Genomic DNA, 20,340 nt, shown 5'->3' with positions numbered 1-20,340 from the left:
GTGTTTTAAACAGAGAGTGACTGGATAGGGAAAAGCCGTAGGGTTAGGGTTGAGTGAATGAGAAAGAAGCTGCACCTTATTGTCTCAAGCTATCAATATTACTTTTTTTCTCAATCCATTTGAATAGCAGATTGTTAACAACTGTTTCGACAGATAAAATGTACACATTGTGCACAGTTAACCATCAATACATGCATTGTTAAAATATCTTGCAAGTGCATTATATAGTACCAGTATTGGCTGATTATACCGCGTTACATATTTTTGGCAGTACTGCCCACTTCTGCATCAAACACCAATAGTCTGGCTAAGTGGAATGAGTGCAAATTAATGTGCTTTTAAAACATTTGGGCAGTGCCAGGATCCTAGAAGTGTATGTATTGATTCAAGTTTTTTTTTTTTTTGTATTTTTTATTTGATAAATTTTCATTTTGAAACATACCAATTCTTTGTAGTTCACATTTAGATTTTTTGTTACTGCTATTATTTTGTTGTTATAAATATTAACCATTATTTTTTACGAATCCATCATGTTGTTGATGTTGAAGGCACCATTTGTAGCTATGACTGCTGAATGCTGCACAAAATGTTATGCAAGTGTAACAATCGCTATAAGAGGTGATGGCGCAAATTTTGAATCATCCAAAAAATAAAGACTCACGATAGCCTAGAACTAAAACATTCCAAAGAAAAACAAAACAAATATCAGGTTTAACTTTTGATAGGCATTTTGACATAAACATTTGAAAAGCATTTTTGGTAAAAGGTTTTGAACCTTGGGTGGCACGGGGGCGCAGTGGTAGCGCTGCTACCTCGCAGTAAGGAGACCCGGGTTTGCTTTCCCTGCGTGGAGTTTGCATGTTCTCCCTGTGTCTGTGTGGGTTTCCTCCCACAGTCCCAAAGACATGCAGGTTAGGTGGATTGGCGATTCTAAATTGGCCCTAGTGTGTGTTTGTGTGTGTCCTGCGGTGGGTTGGCACCCTGCCCGGGATTGGTTCCTGCCTTGCGCCCTGTGTTGGCTGGGATTGGCTCCAGCAGACCTCCGTGACCCTGTGTTCAGATTCAGCGGGTTAGAAAATGGATGGATGGGTTTTGAACCTTAGTGTTGACTAAATTTTTAAAAACCTTTTTGTTACTGTAAAATGTTTTTTTGTGTTACCGTGTATCAGATCTCTTTCTGTTATCTCAGAAACAACCAATCTTTCTCTCTCTGCAGCTGCAATATCCCAGATATAGTTTGTTGCATATAAGTATCATTACTGAAAGTACTATTGGTCTGCTGTTTGAAAAAATGTAATATTTCAGTGTTTTTCTTTTAGACTTTTTCCACCTGCTTATATAAATAAAATGTATTTTTATTATTACTGTGCAAACCATGAATATAATTTTATGAAATACAGCAATGACAATCATTGTTATATTCTGGTATTGGACTGTAGAATCACTGGCCATGGAGGTGTGATATGAAGGGTAGTGATATATCATTTAACAGAACAACTTAAATTACAAAAGATATCGTGTATCATGGGCGGCACGGTGGCGCAGTGGGTGGCGCTGCTGCCTCGCAGTTGGGTGATCTGGGTTCGCTTCCCGGGTCCTCCCTGCGTGGAGTTTGCATGTTCTCCCCGTGTCTGCGTGGGTTTCCTCCGGGCGCTCCGGTTTCCTCCCACAGTCCACACACATGCAGGTTAGGTGGATTGGCAATTCTAAATTGGCCCTAGTGTGTGCTTGGTGTGTGGGTGTGCTTGTGTGTGTCCTGTGGTGGGTTGGCACCCTGCCCAGGATTGTTTCCTGCCTTGTGCCCTGGGATTGGCTCCGGCAGACCCCCGTGACCCTGTGTTGGAAAATGGATGGATGGATCGTGTATCATTTAGCTGCATGTATCCTATTACATGTTTAGTTATGATGGTGCAGTGGTAGTGCTGCTGCCTTGTAGTAAGGAGGCCCGGGTTCGCTTCCTGGGTCCTCCCTGCATGGAGTTTGCATGTTCTCCCCGTATCTATGTGGAATTCCTCCGGGTGCTCCGGTTTCCTCCCACAGTCCAAAGACATGAAGGTTAGGTGCATTGGCGATCCTAAATTGTGCTTGGTGTGTGTGTGTGTGCCCTGCAGTGGGCTGGTGCCATACCTGGGTTTTGTTCCTTCCTTGCACCCTGTGTTGGCTGAGATTGGCTCCAACAGACCCCTGTGACCCTGTGTTAGGATATAGTGGGTTGGATAATGTGTGGATGTTTAGTTATTTTTTGGGCACAAATAAACATTTTCCAGCTGCTCTTCACCATTTAACATGCTATCAAATGCTGACTTTAGGAGATGTAGCTGCAGCAAAAGTCAAAGGCAATAATTCTTTAAGTCTGGCCCTCCATCTTATTAATGGTCATAGTAAGGCAGACACTGATAAGAGCTGGTGGTGTCTGAACTGTAACGGAGAAGTAAATAGTATAACATGAATGTGAGTGGTGAATATCTCAGTAAAGCTGCTACCCCAGTCACCTTTTCATGCAGAATGTTAACTTGAAGTCACGTTCATTGCATAAGTTTGGAGAGGTTAAATGGTATAGTCAGGTTATTAGCAGAAGGGAAGTCTGGGCATGTTGATGGAGTTTAAAAAACTCAGCCCTGTAGTGAATAGCGTCTTCCTGGTTCAGCAAGCTACATCTCTGTATGTCCCGGTTATGAATGTAGTTAAAGAGGATACACCTAATTCCTGCTGTCTTCTTGCTCATCAAGGTCAGTATGCAGTTTTCATAGAGCTAGTCACTAGGATTTATTGTAGGGCTGTAAATATTCAAAATGAATGCTTCCTCAATACCAACACCATTCTAGTAGTGTGTGTGTGTTCTAAGTTGGGCTATCCTATTAATGTCCTGTGTATCTCACAAAACCTGCCCAGTCACACGATCTGCTAGCTACCAGAGAGAAAGAGGCAGAGACAGTTTTCATTTTATAGTTAACACACAATTCCCAGTCAATGTTGTTTGTAAGTTTCTTGTTTTCTTCTTGTTAGTTTGTAAATTGATATTACATCGTTATTAACTGTATTTTTAAATGAGCATGTCACTTTGTAATTTGTGTTTGTCATAGTTAGACTAGAAGATGAGTAAACATACATCCTTTAAAATAAAATGTTCATAATATCCATTATAATAAATTAATTAATTGTGGTGAAGTGGTTAGCACTAATGTTTCACAGCACCTGAGGCGTGTGTTCAGTTTCCTCTGAGCTAATGTCTTTATATAAGAGTTTGCACATTTAATATTCTGGTCTCCTTTGTCCAAATGAGACACATATTAGGTTTGTGCTGTCTCTGAACTTGTCCACAGAATTGTGCAAAATAACACCTTTTCTCTGCTTTATGCTCGATGCTGCTGTGGCAGACACCAACTTTCAGCAGTCTTACAATGGAAAAAGAAGAAGGTTGAATTAATTAAGTACATTTTACAAACAAATATACTTTAAGAATGATGTAAAAACTTCTATTTTTACACACACAGTATAGTTCTGCTACTGTAGACAAATGAATCCTTAACTTGGCTTATTGTTTGTTATGTTTCCACTGCTTAGATGTTCCTGGCATGTCATCCTATTGGATCTCAGTCATTGCTGCAAATCTTGCAAAAACTACATGAACTTATATACATTTCATTGGCATAAAATAACAGCCCTGAATCACACTGTTGCTGTCATTAAATTGCTTTCTGTGTCAAAACGTCTTGCACACCCGCAATGTTATTGTTGTGAAACAGCCAGCATCCCTGGGGAGAGTAAAAGAAAATCAAAAGGAAGTGCAGAACAAGAAACCTGAGCTCTCAGATTTGTCAGACAGAAGCTTGCTCATGGCAGCTAGAACATGTCTTTTACCTGGTAACAAGCAATTTCACTTCTTTTTGACTTTCCTCGCTTTCTGTGGTTGTGATAAAGTAAAGGGGTAACCAAAAAAAAAAACGTTGAACCTCCATGTGAGACGGCATAAGTGAGATCTCCTGTGGGGAAATGTAAAAGTAATTTGCACCATGAATGGCCCTCCTTGTGCCTTAGTGTAGTGTCTATGTGTCAGAACAGCATTTTGGTGTCAGTGGGCAGTTGTTGAGGGATAAAAGTTTGAAAGGGCCTCCTGCTGAGCTTGTAACCTGATTTGAAGAGTTCATCACAAGTTGACCTCTTTTTTTTTTTAATTAATTCTGTCCAGTATCATTTATTAAACTGTCCCGTCACAAGTCAGTGTTTTAGGGTTTTTTAAATGAGTAGCCTTTAATCAAACTTAAACTTTTATAATACTATTATTATTATTGTAAATAAGATTGTTATACCCAGTTAATCCATTTTGCAAGAGCTGAAACCTACTCCCAACAGTGCTGTATACAAGGCAAAGACTAACCTTAAACGGGACGCCGGGCATAGTCATGTTCTCAACTATATACGCACAAAGAGACAATTTAGAGTCACCAGTCGACCTCACACACATATTTGGAATGCAGGAGGAAAAGGGAGTGCATCCAGGGGAAACCTCATGGGGGAATTCATTATTTATGCCTTTATTCAAGGTGTCAAATAATGTTGTAAGAAGCGCTTCTGTGGGTGTTTTCTGCCCACTGCTACCAGGCAAATCAGTGCTTCCTCCCGATGTACTCGTTAAATTCACTTTGAAATATCTGTACAATATTTATTTATTTATTTATTTATTTATTTATTTATTTATTTATTTTATCAGTTGACGGGCTGTATTATTTGTTCTGTGAATCTATATCCTCGTTTTTTATATTTCCATTTCAGTATGCAGCTGAATTTCCCCTTGAGATTAACAAAGTTTATCTAATCTAATCTAATCTAATCTAATCTAATCTAATCTAATCTAATCTAATCTAATCTAATCTAATCCAATTATTTTTCCAAAGTCAGCATTCTAAGGCATTTAACAAATTGTTTTACAAATAGACAATTATAATAAGACTGTATAATATCCACATGAGACATTGGTTAGCATGTCTGCTACCAAGCTGCAGTGTCTTGGGCATTGCTAATGTCAAGTCTGCATGTTCTTTATGAGTCCATGTTTTTTCTCTTACATCCCAACATTGTATTTCTGACCTGGTAATAGTTTAACTGGCTCCCTGCAATTGCATGCTGCTTTTTTTTTGGTCAGCAAAATTTGAGGTAATGAATCAGAGCACCGTTTATTTTTAAAATGTACTAAAATGTGATTAAAATTTTTATTAAAAAAAATGATAGATAGATAGATAGATAGATAGATAGATAGATAGATAGATAGATAGATAGATAGATAGATAGATAGATAGATACTTTATTAATCCCAAGGGGAAATAAAGTATCTATCTATCTATCTATCTATCTATCTATCTATCTATCTATCTATCTATCTATCTATCTATCTATCTATCTATCTATCTATCTATCTATCATTTTTTTAAATAAAAATTTTAATCACATTTTGATTGAATGAGCAGGACTCTAAAGAAGTCATGCTCCACAAACTTTCCAAAGACCTGACAATCAATTACATTGGATAACGCTCATCTGAATGATGATTGAACAGTTTCCACTCTTACTTACATTGTTTGTGACACAACTGTTTTGAAGAAAAAATATTATGCTGACCCGCTAGCAATCTTAAAAATAATAAAAAGGAGTGACACTGAAGATGGGCAGTATTAAGCCAAACCTAACTTCAGCAGTTTGGATTCAGTTCAGTTTCAAACCAAGCAATAGTGGATAGCCAGAAAACTTAAACGAGACTGTTTGCTGTCATTTCTACAAAAAGGCAGTCATTAAATTGTCAAATATGAACAAATTGTGGACACACTTGAAACACAACCACCCTGGTGCTTTGCTCCATTGATGCCCAATGCTTCTTCATCGTCAGCCTCATGATCCACATCCACATCCACATGACTTAGGTTTTTAAGATGTTTGATTGTACTTTTGTCATGATTCATTTTAATAAGCTGTTTCAAATTGTAGTCTTTCATTTTTTTTGTTATTTATAGTCTACAATTTGCAATGAAGTGTTTCTTTAAGTAAAAAAATCACAGAATTGTTTTAAATGGGGAAAACGTTCCATATGCTTCTCCATATACTGTGGGCTGCTGTTGATAGTGAAGCGATTTGAACTGTTTAAAAAAATAATTCCACTTTTAACTGAAGTTATGTGTATGGAGTGTTATTTGATTGTAAAAAATTCAATAAAATTAAAAAAATAATAATTCCACTTTTGTTTATATAAAAGCTTTCACTGTTTTTCACTACAATCACATTTAAATTGTTTGTTTCAAATGAAAAAAAATCAATTGCAGCAAGCCCCCACCTTCAAGACAATGCCTGCATAACCATCTTCTGTCAGTATTTGTTTTGTTACTAATTCATGTACGATAAATGGCCTACCCGAACACTCTACATCAATGTACATCTTACTTTTATTGACAACTTTATCCTGGCACAGTATGAGTGAGCCTGTCAGTTCACTGGCAGTCTGTCTAGGGTTTATGGGATAGACACGGCTCTCTGCCGCACTAAACTAAATATGCAATTAACAAAATAAATGGATGTATGTACTACGTGTATTCATTTATTTATAATTGGGTCACAAGCAGAACAAGAGGCTTGGTCAGGGTCACATATTGAGGTGGCTGAAAGTCCAATATCTCAGCCAGTAGGCAGTGCTGTACTGTTCTCATAACATTTATAAAGGGAATGACATTATTACAGTATCTACATTCAATAATGCATCTGAACAACAGACATTGCTAGGAGATCCTTGTTTATTTAATTACTGACAGAACAGTTAACTAAAAGACTCACAGCTATGCCTAATGAAACCCAATTTGACTAACACACCGAGTATTTCAAAATAAAATGCCTGATATAATATATTACACATACCACAATATAATGGAGTTAGGGTCACTTTGTATGTATGTAGATTATCTACCCATTAATCACTGAATCACATTACAGGCCTCATTCACATTACAGGCCTCATTGCTCAATTCCGACTTTTGGCTCAGATCTACTTTGCCTCTCTTTGCGGTTCATATTCATAAGTACAAGTGACCTGTATCTAACTGTAATGTGAACACATCTGTCCTTCGAAATTGTGTCATCTGCGTTGCCAACAGTAATAACCTTCAGTTTGTAAGACGATTTGTGGAATTAAAACTGACAAAATGAACACACTAGTAAGCTATTGTATGCATGGCATTTTGCTCTAGAGGATGGCAAGCAGTTCATCAGCTGTAGATGATTCGGTCAAGAAGAAAAGTCTGACAGCTAGCTTTTGTTTTTTTTTGCAGCCATTGCTGACACTGCTACACCATGAGATGTGTGTTTACAAGAAAGGAGCCAGCAATGGTGAGACCGTGACTGTTGTCACAGCTGTAGCTCTCCTCTGTTGTTGTTTGGCCACACCATTGGTGCTGGATGAAGATGGCATAGCTCAACTCATGTGTACAGGCAAAATACCACGTGAATTCCAGTGTGACCATTGTCATTTGTGTCACATGGCCACAAATTGGATATGTATCCAATCTAGGACCACATATGAAAGAGACTCAAATCTTAATAACGGATTTCTGTGTCCACACAGCCCTGTAAACATCAGATTTGTGTCACATTAAGGCAAACAGTCAGGTTTGAGTCACTTCAGTCAGGTAAGGTGAGTGTAGCTTAAGTGGGTGTTGTGATGATGGTTGGCGGTGCTGCTGATTCCCAGATCTAGCAACCTGTGTTCTTATCTTGTGCCCAGCTATTGTCTGTGCGGAGACTGAATGTTCTTCCCATGTTTACATACAATAGGCTTTTTCTATGGGCAATCCAGTTTTCCACCCACATCCTTAGACATATGTATGTTGTGCAAGTGTGAGTAATAACACCTGTGATGGCACACTGCCTTGCATTTAAGGCACTGGCCTCATGGTGTGACCCTGAATTGGGTTAAGTGTGTTTGAAAAATAATGGTAAACCTGTAGTTTTCATAATTGGATTTGTAATGAATGCTTAAACAGAACTCAATGCCAGAGCTCTTTTTAAATTTGAAAAATGTTACAGAAACTGACACAGTGCAGATTAGATCAGATCCCTCCCATGTGGTTTGGAATGATTTCCTTAATTGTTTGATTAAAATATGTTATTCCTCTGTAATAGATGCTTCCTGTCATTATTTCACTTTTCTGAAAGCATGCCTGATGATTGACTGATTATTTGCCAACTTTAACAAAACAAAAAAAATAACCAATTGACTCTTAAAATCTTGCAAAGCTGGTGCCAATAAGCTGGTATAAGCCATTCTTCTGGTTGAAAGGCTCTGTGCTTCTTCAGAATTGTCAGATCGCTCTTGCGCAGCAGCTAGAAGATTCACTTTTGGAAGTGATAGTGCTTATTAAAAAGCCTCCCTTGTCATTGAAATGAAAACTGTAAGAAAAATGAATGGCTAGCGCTTGAATTAGCTAGCTGCAAGTCGGCTGGCTCAGCCTTCCTCATGGGTGGATTTTTTGGAGAATAACCGAAAGCACTTTTACTAAGCAGAATTTCATTGCAGATTATCTGTGGAATTTAAACACGTTTAAGAAGTACTAAAATTTTTTTTCTTTTTTTCAAAGTAATTATACTGTTACAGGGATCATCGGGAATTAAGGTCTAAACTTTATATCCCCAAGAAGAAAGGAAATGTGAGGGATTTACCAGGTATTGGAGCCAAATGCATCACAGATGTAAGCTAATGAACAGTCTAAGTGCAGGATTTCCACATCAGCTTTAATGTCGGATCGGACACTAGTGGTTTTTTTCTCCTACTTGATTAGGATTGTCACTCTGACAATATCTTACTCTGTTTATGGACATTTAATATATTTCTCAGTGATCTCAGCTTTTTTTTATAAGAGTAAATTTGTTAAACTGACCTTAAACAACTCTTTGACAACATCTGTTGGTGAAGTGGTTCCCTAGTTAAACAGGAAAAACCAATAACAAGTAGTATATTCCTTACCGTGTATTTATACAACATAACCATGTTCTTAAACCTGATTAATCTAATTCAGGGAATCTCGGGTCAGAGTCCCACTGTTTCTCTGGCAGCATCAGACACAAGGCAGCTACCAACCCTGGACTGGGCAATAGTCCATCACACACACACACACTCACAAGTGGCCAATTTAATATGACCCATTAACCTAACCTGCATGTGTTTGAGGATGTGGGAGGAAAGCAAAAGTACCAATTGTGTGAAGCATTGCATCACCATGCCACCCATCAATTACTTAATAAGTCTTTATTTTAAAAACACACTGCATGTTGAAATGGTCTGCCGCAGTTGACTGAGCCATAGGGATGGCACTGGACAGAAAGACGGTCTAATATTATTTGCACATGACAATAGCTGCTAAGAGCATTTTTGAAGGTCTGCATGGATAGATGGGTGTTGTCTAGGGGTAGCTGGTGGTAAACCTTATGGTGCCCGAGAAGATCAACCTCCAGAGTGTTAACACAAGAATTAGACCTTGGTGGATCAATGAAGGGCCAGGAGTCCTTCAGGTTGGCAGGTAGCTTTAATGTGTCTAGAAACTGTAATGGGTTCCTGCTAAAACTGAATATATTGCTCAAGAATGCAATGCATCCAGGGGTGGTAGAAGGCACTGTAGCCTCGTTAACGCTGACAGTTTACAGGGGTGTGTCTGGCAGTAAAGAGATTTTGTGGAGTGCCTTAGGAGTAATTGCATAGGATGTGACTGCAATGCTGTGCATAACAGCTCACTTTAATAATAATAATAATAATTATTCACTTAATTTATATAGTACCTTTCCCATGCTCAAGGTGCTTCACTTTTTATAATCCTAAACACTCTTCCACCATCCATGAGCTCCTCATCAACATCAGTTCAAATTTCAATTTCTATATGCACTCCTTTAGGTTATAATCTTATATCACCAATTGGATGCCACGTGCTCAAGACCAGCCTTTACTGCCTTAGTCTCCAGGCTGCTATGTAAGGGCTCCTATCCTAACACCTGTCAATAACCAACTTTGATATTTTTGTTCATTTTCTAAAGTACTTCCTAGCTTTATAGAAGGGCTTTTTCCACAATGTGAAGGGACCTTCTCTCCTCTTGTACAGTTCCCAAGCATGTCTTTCTTTCTGTCAATGGCCCACAGTTTCTTTCACAAACTTTAGCCTGTTATTATAAAATTAAACATTTTATGGTCTTCACCTACATGTGGTATCCAAAAGATCCTGTTTACTTTGTGACTATACTTCCAATGGCAATATATCCATCCATCCATTTTCCAACCCACTGAATCCGAACACAGGGTCACGGAGGTCTGCTGGAGCCAATCCCAGCCAACACAGGGCACAAGGCAGGAACCAATCCTGGGCAGGGTGCCAACCCACCGCAGGACATGGCAATATATATTGTATCTTAGTAGAACCCCAAATCACCTTTTGCTGTTCTTTCCAGGAACCAACACATGCATTCTTGAGCATACATGTATAATTACTTTTTTTTGTTTCTAGAGAGAGTCAGCCATCTGTCAGCCACCTGTCAGAATGCTTCTCTGTGATTGGCTGGGATACAGTCTATAAATGGAAACTGAAACTCTCTGAAGTGTTTGAGTTTTAAGTTGTTACTCAACTCACAACTTCCCTCTCCTGGCAGGCAGTGTGCTTTATTGGAACGTTTGTACAACCACCCTGTGAACTCTTTTTTATTTGACTCCTCAGCTTCACTTTATGGATATATGTCATAACCTGTGAACATGCTTTCAGTGATAGAAGTACTACATTTTATATGAAAGGACACTATTTAAAAAAAGGACACTGTACTGTCTATATGTAAAACTTATAAAGGTGAGGCAAGTGCTTCAGCCAACACTGCTAAAGATAATTTAAATGAAATAAAGTTATGATAAATGATGTGAATGGGGATAGAGGAGCTGAGTTACAAATAATTAAAAAAGCAATCCACGGCTCAGCATGTAAAGTGGTACTTAAAACACTGGAGACATGGAGATGTGACTTTAAACATTAGGTTCAGGAGGTCAGTCCTACGGTGATTTGTTTAGAAAGCGGCTGTTAAAAGGTAGCAGCAGTAGTTCTTCTCTATACTCGTGCACTGTGGGTGTTACACAGATTGTCCTAATTTATCTGCTCCAGTGTATTTCAGTTGGTACTGACTGAATCATGGTTTATAACTCACTGTTACCAGAAGTCATTTTCTTTTTCCTCATCCTTTTTTTAAATCTTCCCAGTGGAGTTTGCTTATTTTAGTTTTGTTCATGTTAGTTTCTTTCCAGGGTGAACTAAAAACTCATAAGTGGTGGCTTGCAATAAAATGGCGTTCCATCCACACTTGATTCCTTGTTGTACCATAGATGGACACTCTCGAATAGTGACAAACTGACAGGCTGACAGATGGTTTTATTGCATTAATAGAGTGAGGGACACAGACAACATTTTAATGTGCTATATAAATGTAAAGAATTATTATTATTATTATTATTGTGACATAGGCACATCCTAAAGTGAGTTTATTACACAGTGTCAAGTGTCACAGCCTTGAGCTGTTAGGTATCTTAATGGTGTCTAAGTAGTGCCCTGTATATCGTCTGCTTACAAAACCAAGTTCTTCTCCTTTCAACATCTCTTGCTCACCTCCAGATATTCTTCTTACAATATTAAAACATTTGAGATTTGTGCAAGCTGACAATTGGCTTTTTTGATTTGTCTACAGGCCTTAAGCAGTAGTCTCTACAAGAGTGCATCACCCTACGGATCTCTCAATAACATCGTTGATGGACTGAGCTCTTTGACGGACCATTTCTCTGATTTATCTCTCACCTCTGAGCCAAGAAAACCTAGCAAAAGACCACCCCCCAACTACCTGTGCCATCTTTGCTTTAATAAGGGACACTACATTAAAGACTGCCCACAGGTAAGAAATACACTTCAAAAAATGTGAGCTGTTTTTTCAGACAGTGTTGTTGAGTAGTGCATCATACAAGTGAACGCTCCAAAGAGGGTGTAATTTCGGTTGACGTCTCTCATTAAATGAAAGCATTTGTCTACTGTGATTCTTTTCTGTTTGCACAATTACTTTCTTCACATTGGAGGTCATTCACCTGTCTGATTCACATTTAAGATGTGTTGTGCATGCTGATTCACCAGACATGTTTGAAGAAAAATGAGACCTTTTCTACCTGTCTGGGATTATTACTTGTCACTTTTTTTTGCCAGAAATCTGTTCATGTGTTGGTGGTATATAATATAGTGAAATTAATAAAAAATAAACCTGCATTTGACCTTTAAATAAAACAAATGATAACCTTTTTAAATAGTAGGGTAGGCATGGTGCTGTGGCAGGTATCATTGACACATCACAGTTGTTCAGCCCCGGAGTTTTACACACTCCTCTCTTGTCCGTGTGGGTTTCCTTTTGTAATTTCAGTTTCCTGCCTGAGCCTGTCATGTTAATAGGCATCGGTAATTGGCTCTGGTATGAATGATTGTGTTTGTCTGTGCCCAACTCTGGATTAGGATCCCAGCCACAGATGGTGTCTGCATTGTGCCTGTTGCTTCCAGGCTATGGCACCCCACAACCCTGAATTATAGTAAGCAAGCAGTGATGGTGGTGGGGAGGTGGGGAAATGTATAATGGCAGACGTGCAATGAATTTAATTGTCCTTTTAGAGCTATCTAATTGGACAGGTAGCAATGAAAGCTAAATTATTTATCTGTCTGCCATAGACAGTTATGATAGGATATGCTAGGAAATGCCAGTTAAAGCTGAACATTTAAAATATTTAATTAATTTATTTAATTGTCAAAGTAGCAGAAACTGACAACATGTCAGCTGATAGGATGAGATTATATAGTATACTGAATAGAACAATTTGTGGAACATGCAGTTTTTTTCACCAGTACCTACAGGCCATCAAAGAGCATAGGGTACTAGAAGGGAATACATTATATAGGTTTGTTCAGTTTTTCCCTAATAGAGAATTTAATGAGATAAATACTTTTGAGGCCCTGCTCCTTAAATGCCACCTCTGACATTTCCTCACTTTTTCACTCTGTCTCAATCTTTAGTCAAGGGGCCAGGTTCCCCTGCTTAGTGCTGGACTGTCTGTCCCGATAGAGCCCTGCTGGAGTATTTCATGTTTCTACCCAGACCATATCTCTTTCTCTCTCTCTTGCACACAGACACACCCACGCACACGCACACACACACACACACACACATACAGACACTAACACATTGGATCACATGCCTTATTTCCTTCCAGACCCTCAGTACACATACAGCACAGTATCTCCTGTATTCTCACAGATGAATGTGTGAACCTTTCCTGCTGCTTTCCCAGGCCTGATCTTTCCCATCCTGGTGTTATTCTTGCCCCATGCAACCTCTTTCCAGCCATGCACTTCCTCACCTTACATTTATGCTGTGTGCATATATATATATATATATATATATATATATATATATATATATGTATTTGGTGCTATAATATGTAAATTTATGAACATTTTTGTAATAGGTCACTAGTAAAGATTTGCAGTTTTTACTTTACCTCTGCCACAACCTTGTGGAAATCTTTCATAGGCTTGGCAGCACTCATGTGGTTCAGTCTTGTTTTGTACTTGCTATCAATGGGTGGCTATGAGAATCTTCACTCTATTTGTTGCTTCTCACAACATCTCATTGTTCTTCATCTGGTAAGTCTTTTGTCATTCACAGTGTGACAGATAGGGGGCGCTGTCGTCCCCTTAAACCTTCAGATCAGACGCCAGATACCAGTTAAAAGTCCAAATAATGGATTTATTATAATAATAATGTGCACAAGCACCTCTACCTCCACTATACTTCAATAAATCAATAATAACAATAATCAAAATAATCAATAGATAGATAGATAGATAGATAGATAGATAGATAGATAGATAGATAGATAGATAGATAGATAGATACTTTATTAATCCCAGGGGGAAATTCACATACTCCAACAGCAAAAAATATTAAATTAAAGAGTAATAAAAAATGCAGGTAAAAAACAGACAATAACTTGAATTATGTTCAACGTTTACCCCCTCTGGTGGAATTGAAGAGTCGCATAGTTTGGGGGAGGAATGATCTTCTCAGTCTGTCAGTGGAGCAGGACAGTGACAGCAGTCTGTCGCTGAAACTGCTCCTCTGTCTGGAGATGACACTGTTTAAATGATGTAGTGGATTCTCCATAATTGATAGGAGCCTGCTGAGTGCCCGTTGCTCTGCTATGGATGTCAAACCGTCCAGCTCTATGCCAACAATAGAGCCTGCCTTCCTCACCAGTTTGTCCAGGCATGAGGCATCCTTCTTCTTAATGCTGCCTCCCCAGCACACCACTGCGTAGAAGAGGGCACTCGCCACAACCAATAATCCTCCACACCTCTCAGCAGCTCAGTCACCCTTCCTCCCAACTCGGCTCACTGCTGGGATTTCCCACAGTCCTTTTAAAGTCCTTGACCCGGAAGTGTTTCTGTCCGTCAGTCCATGTGACTTTATAACACTTCTAGGTCAGGTGAAAACTCCTTTTCATCAGCCCGGAATTTCGTAATATCCTCTGTCCCTGTGACTAGGATGTACTTCCGTGTTACAGGGAAAATACAAGTCCTTGAGCCTCCCTGCAGCGTCCTCTGGCGGCCCCCACGGTATCCAGCAGGGCTGTGAATAAAGACTCCAGTGTCCATGATGCCCTGCTGGCATTCGGGGCACCTCCATATTGCAGGGAGGGCTCCATCATGGCGGCTTGGGGGTATTGGCCGGGAGAAGCTGCCGGCCATATTCCACAACAGCTAAAATGCTGACTACATTGAGCCATTATTATACTAGGAATAATTTGAATTCCACTTAAGTACATTAAATATTTTTCCAATTTTTATATTTATATCACATTACGTTATTAGTTGTAGGTGCTTCATTTCTGTGTATAAATCATATGAAATGAAGAAATAAAATATTTTTACATAAATATTTTTCCTACTTTTTATTTGTTTATTGAACTTACTGTATATATATTATAAAAGGAAATCCTGGGACGAGACTTTCTCGGAGATAATTTCATCTCCCATGAGAGATAATTTCAGGTCCAGCGAGATGACACGTTTTGCCAAGAGATTTTAACAAGTCCCACCCTCCTTTCAAACATTTACTACCATGCCCACGGTCCAATCACTTCTCATTCGTGTGAATACTATTGTCAGACGCAGTTCCTGCACTCTCAGCTCCAAGCGGGGTCGGAAATAAAAGACAAAGAGTAGAAAATAAAGTAGAATGTTGTAAAGAGGTTCAAAAACGTTGGCATGATACACATGCAGAGCAGGTTAGAGATTATGAAAGTACACAATTCGAAAGTCTCAAAAAACTAATAGTAAAGATCACATTAGTGATAACAAACGGAAATTTTTACTTGGTGAAATAATGGAACAGTGAAAAGAGATTGAATATATGGACATAGGTGATATGACAAGTATGTAGATTTTGTTTGCCTTTAAACTTGGAGACTTGTAGATTGTCTAATTTGTGTTGCCATCAGGGAAAAGTAGTGGTTCTTCCCAATGAAGAGGCCTATCCGCAAGAATTAAAAGACTTGTTGTTAGGTGAAAGTGAAATCCACAAACGCAAGCGGCAGAGACGCAAAGTGGCTGGCGCATAGTGCAGGCCGGGGGGTTGACAAGAGAAGCGATTGGGGGCAAAGCCCCCTAGTGTGTATATACAGTATACCATATATATATATATATATATATATATATATATATATATATATATATATATATATATATATATATATATATATATATATATATATATATATACTAGCTGTGTAAACCCATGCTGCAAAAAGCCTGGGGTCCTAGACACTATTGAAATCGTCACAAAAAAACTGAAATGTAGAGATGTCAGGTAATTGAAAGGAACTACTCTGGGCATCTCTCTCCTAGGAGGATTTGATTTGCTGACGTGCTTGCATCGCTTGTGTATTAGCGGCGGGAGGAAAAGTTAAAAGGATACCGTTTTGCCAATGTTAGTGGCTAAGCAACTTTGTCTTTCTTCTGAGGTTTCATTTTGATCACGTGCTGGCTTTGTATGTGTTATTAGTGGCAAAGCAAGTTTTCTGTTTCCTCAGAGGTGGAGCCCTTACCCCAACTCCACCTCTCACTTCTGGGCCGGACAGACACATACACTTCCACGTATAGACGTATGTATAAGATATATATAGTTTGGGCACCCTTGCTTAAAATGTCTGTTACTGTGAATAGTTAAATGAGTAGAAGATGAACTGTTCACCCATAGGCATAAAGTTAAAGATGACACGTTTCTTTCTTAGATTTTATGCAAGATTAGTTTGTTTTTATTTTGTATAGTTGTATAGCGAAAAAATGAAAGGAGCACCATGCAAACGTTTGGGCCTCACAAGATATTTGAGATCTCAGATAACTTTTCCCAAGGTCCCTTAATTAGCTTGTTAGGGCTATGGCTTGTTCACAGTCACTATTAGGAAACCCCAGGTGAAGCTGTATACATTCTCTGACTTCTTAAACATTGTTCCAACAATCAGCAGCCATGGGCTCCTCTGAGCAGCTGCCTAGCAATCTGAAAAGTAAAATAATTCATGTTCACAAAGCAGGAGAAGCCTACAAGAATATAGTAAAGCATTTTCAGGTAACTATTTTCTCAGTTTGTATTGTTATTAATGAATGACAGTTAACAGGAACGGTGGAGGTCAAGTTGAGTTCTGGAAGACCAAGAAAACTTTCTGAAAAAATTGTTCATTAGATTGCTAGAAAGGCAAATAAAAACCACCGTTTGACCTTGAAGAAGATTCAGCAGACTCTGGACTGATGGTACACTATACTACCATGCCATCATGGTAGAGTCAGCAAAAGAAAACCTTTCCTGCATCCTAGCCACAAAATTCAGCACCTGAAATTTGCAAATGAACATCTAAACAAGCCTGATGCATTTTGGAAACAGGTCCTGTGGAACTTTATGGCCACAATGTGCGAAGGTCTATTTGCAGAAAAAAAAGGCACTGAATTTCAGGAAAAGAGTTCCTCTCCAACTATTAAGCATGGCAGTGAATCAGTCATGCTCTGGAGCGAACATGCCATTGGTAGAGGGAAGAATGGATTCAGATAAATACAGTATATTCTGGAAGCAAACATCCCACCATCTGTAAAAAGAGGATGGGACCTACAACAAGATAGTCATCTGAAACACACTTCAAAATCTGCAATGAAATACCTTAGGAAGCACAAGCTGACAGTTTTGCCATGGCCCTCACAGTCCCTTGACCTAAACATCATTGAAAATCAGTGAATAGATCTCAGAAGAGCAATGCATACAAGATGGCCCAAGAATCTTGCAGAATGAAAAACCTTTTGCAAGGAAGAATGGGCAAAAATACCCCAAGTAAGAACTTAAAGACTCTTAGCTGGCTACAAAAAGCATTTACAAGTGTGATACTTGCCAAAGGGGGTTTTACTAAGTACTGATTGTGTTGGGTGCCCAAACTTTTGCTTCAGGTCCTTTTCATTTTTTTGATATTTTGTACCTGTGAATGATGGAAATAAAAATGTAACCTTGCTTAAATATTAAAGTAGTACTAGGGTGTTGTACCGTGTTAGCCATTATGAATATAGAGAAAAGCCAAGCAAAATGACACCTTTTATTGGCTAACTAAAAAAATTACAATATGTAAGCTTTCGAGGCAACTCAGGCCCCTTCTTCAGGCAAGATGTAATCATGCTTACATACTCTTAAATATTAAAGAAATTTGTCATCTTTAACTTTATGCCTTTTGGTGATCAGTTCATCTTCTCCTCATTTAACTATTCACAGTAACAAACATTTGAAACAAGGATGCCCAAACTTTTGCATGCCTTTGTAAGATAAGATAACATAAGATAAGATAAACACAAGAAAGACATAATGAGTGTGTGGGGCCCATCCTGGAAAAACACCATTTGATTGTCAGTGACCAAAAGAAAAAAAAGATCAAAAACAGAAAAAAAGGCCAAATGCCTAATAGTAATGGAAGACCAAACTTTATATCTAAAATTAAAAGCTGAATGTTTGTCAGTACTGTATTTGACACCAGTAAAAGGACAGAAAGTAATCACATATCAATTTGTATCTATCTGCTATCATATACATATATGCTAGTAAAGCAATACTGAATATTGAGGCCATTCTTTTTGTCATGTTAACATTAAAACAGTTTTTATATGGCCAAATAAAGGCAGCAGTGGCTGCTGCTGCAGGGAATGAGAATCCTCCCTGTGCAAAAGTGGGTTGACTCTTGAAAAGTTTTTAAAATGTCTGTATTATTATTATTATTATTATTATTATTATTATTATTATTATTATTATTACTGCAACAACTTGTTTCAAACTATGTTTTTATTCCAAACTTAAATATTTAAAAAAGGAAAAGTTTGAAATCAATAGTACTTATTTGTCAGCAGGTATTTTTAAAATAGTTTTATGCAGAACTTAGTATCATTAATATATGACTGAAAAACCTTAAATGAATACTATAGCTGTACTTGATAACTTTTTTAAACTGTTACATTGTTAGTAGTAATGGCAGAGAAAAGTTTTATTGATCATGTTTTAATGGAAAACTGAGATAACAAAGTTTCTTGACCAATTAATTCAGTCCATTTCAAAAATTTGAATCCTCTTAAATGCTTGTCCCTTTTGTATGCTGCCTTAATTTTCTGGAAGCATTTATTTAACAACATTCTTGAAAAAAAGCATGTGCTTTGGGTGATCTGAACATATGACTGAATAACTAACATGTGAAAATAAGATGAGTATACTATAAATACGAGTAGGTAGAATTTTTTTTCATGGTTGCTTTAATATCATTTGCTGTTATTTAGCCTTTTCCCCCATTGTATATGATTTTGCTTCAGCTCTGACAAGCTGCCCAATACATGCGGATTGAGAAACATCCCCACAGCATGATGATGCTTCCACCTTACTCCACTGAAAGGGTGGTGTTTTCCTGGAGCATGAACAGAGTTAAGGCTGTGGTACACATACTGTAGTTCTTACAGTTTTGGCCACAAACCTCATTGTTGGTTTCTTCTACCCACAAAACTTAAATGGCTAATTTTCACATTTTCTGGCAAACCCCAGATGAGCTTTAACATGATCATTTGTAAGTAATGGTTTCTTTCTTGCCACCCTCACATAGAAGCCATTGTTATGTAGAACTCTTGAAATGGTTGGCTGATGCTTCTTCACTCTACTTTCCACCAGTGAACTCCATAAGTGATTATTGGTTTCTCGTTGATCTTCCACCCTGGTCTTCTGCCTCTTTGTGGGCAGCATCTTGATGGCAAAATGCAATTTACATTTTTTGATTACTAAGCAAACAGTGCTCAGATGGAGGCCTAAACACTTAAATAGAGCCTTGTGCTGTTCTTCTAAGAGGTACATTTTATCTTCTTATCACTGACTTCCTTAAAATGTCCTTTAGTGTTTGTGTTCATTCCATTCCTTCAGGCTCATTGTGTGACTGGTGACTCTAAAACGCAAGGAAAGGCTGACTGAGAAATGGAGATGACTGGGAGAGGAAATGTTAACCAAAGCTGAAGTGGAAGTCAGAAATCTGTCCAAATGTATGCTGCTATCAAAATGCTAATATAAAAAAAGCAGTAAGAACATAAAAATAAGGAGTTAGAACCAGGAAGTCTAAAGCACAAAAACTAAATACAAATGCATGAAGATTGATAGGGATATCTGCAAGCTTGGAAAATGACAGGGCTGATGGGACAGTTTTGATATCCTTGATTTGATTAAATTAATTACATAGGCCTTCAAAATTAAATGCATGCATTCATGAACACAACAAAAATTTAATTAGCATGTTTCCATCACATCACATTTAAGTACAAAATTGAAAAGAAATTTGATTAAAATTTAATAAATTACTTTTAACAATTTAGTCATGTGTACAATATTGCTCAAAATGAAAGTCTTTAGTCAATCTAAAAATTTAAAGCAAATATTTAAGGAAAACAACAATACATATTGCGGTGGGCTGGCGTCCAGCCCAGATTTGTTCCTGCCTTGCGCCCTGTGTTGGCTGAGAATGGCTCCAGCAGACCCCCGTGACCCTGTGTTAGGATATAGCGGGTTGGAAGATGCCTGACTGACTGACAATACATATTCATTAACTGCTTCATTAAATCAAGCTTAATATGAAGCAGTGGTAACAGCACTTTATCTGGATCCACCCAGCTAGGCCTGGTGATGCTTTTGGCACTAAACTGTAGCTTTTTT

General features: G+C 38.2%; 1 protein-coding gene across 1 annotated transcript in view; it reads left to right on the top strand.

Moving 5' to 3' along the window:
* Positions 1-20,340, top strand: part of zcchc24 (zinc finger, CCHC domain containing 24) — a 176,109-nt gene that overhangs the window by 5,481 nt on the left and 150,288 nt on the right. Inside the window, exon 2 of the mRNA XM_028795543.2 lies at positions 11,740-11,940. Coding sequence (XP_028651376.1) covers positions 11,740-11,940 — 201 coding nt within the window. The remainder of the gene's footprint in view (positions 1-11,739; positions 11,941-20,340) is intronic.

This window comes from Erpetoichthys calabaricus, chromosome 2, assembly GCF_900747795.2.
Source record: "Erpetoichthys calabaricus chromosome 2, fErpCal1.3, whole genome shotgun sequence".
Classification (NCBI taxonomy): Eukaryota; Metazoa; Chordata; class Cladistia; order Polypteriformes; family Polypteridae; genus Erpetoichthys; species Erpetoichthys calabaricus.
Note: the sequence above shows the minus strand (reverse complement) of the source record. Positions and strands in the feature narration are given on the sequence as shown.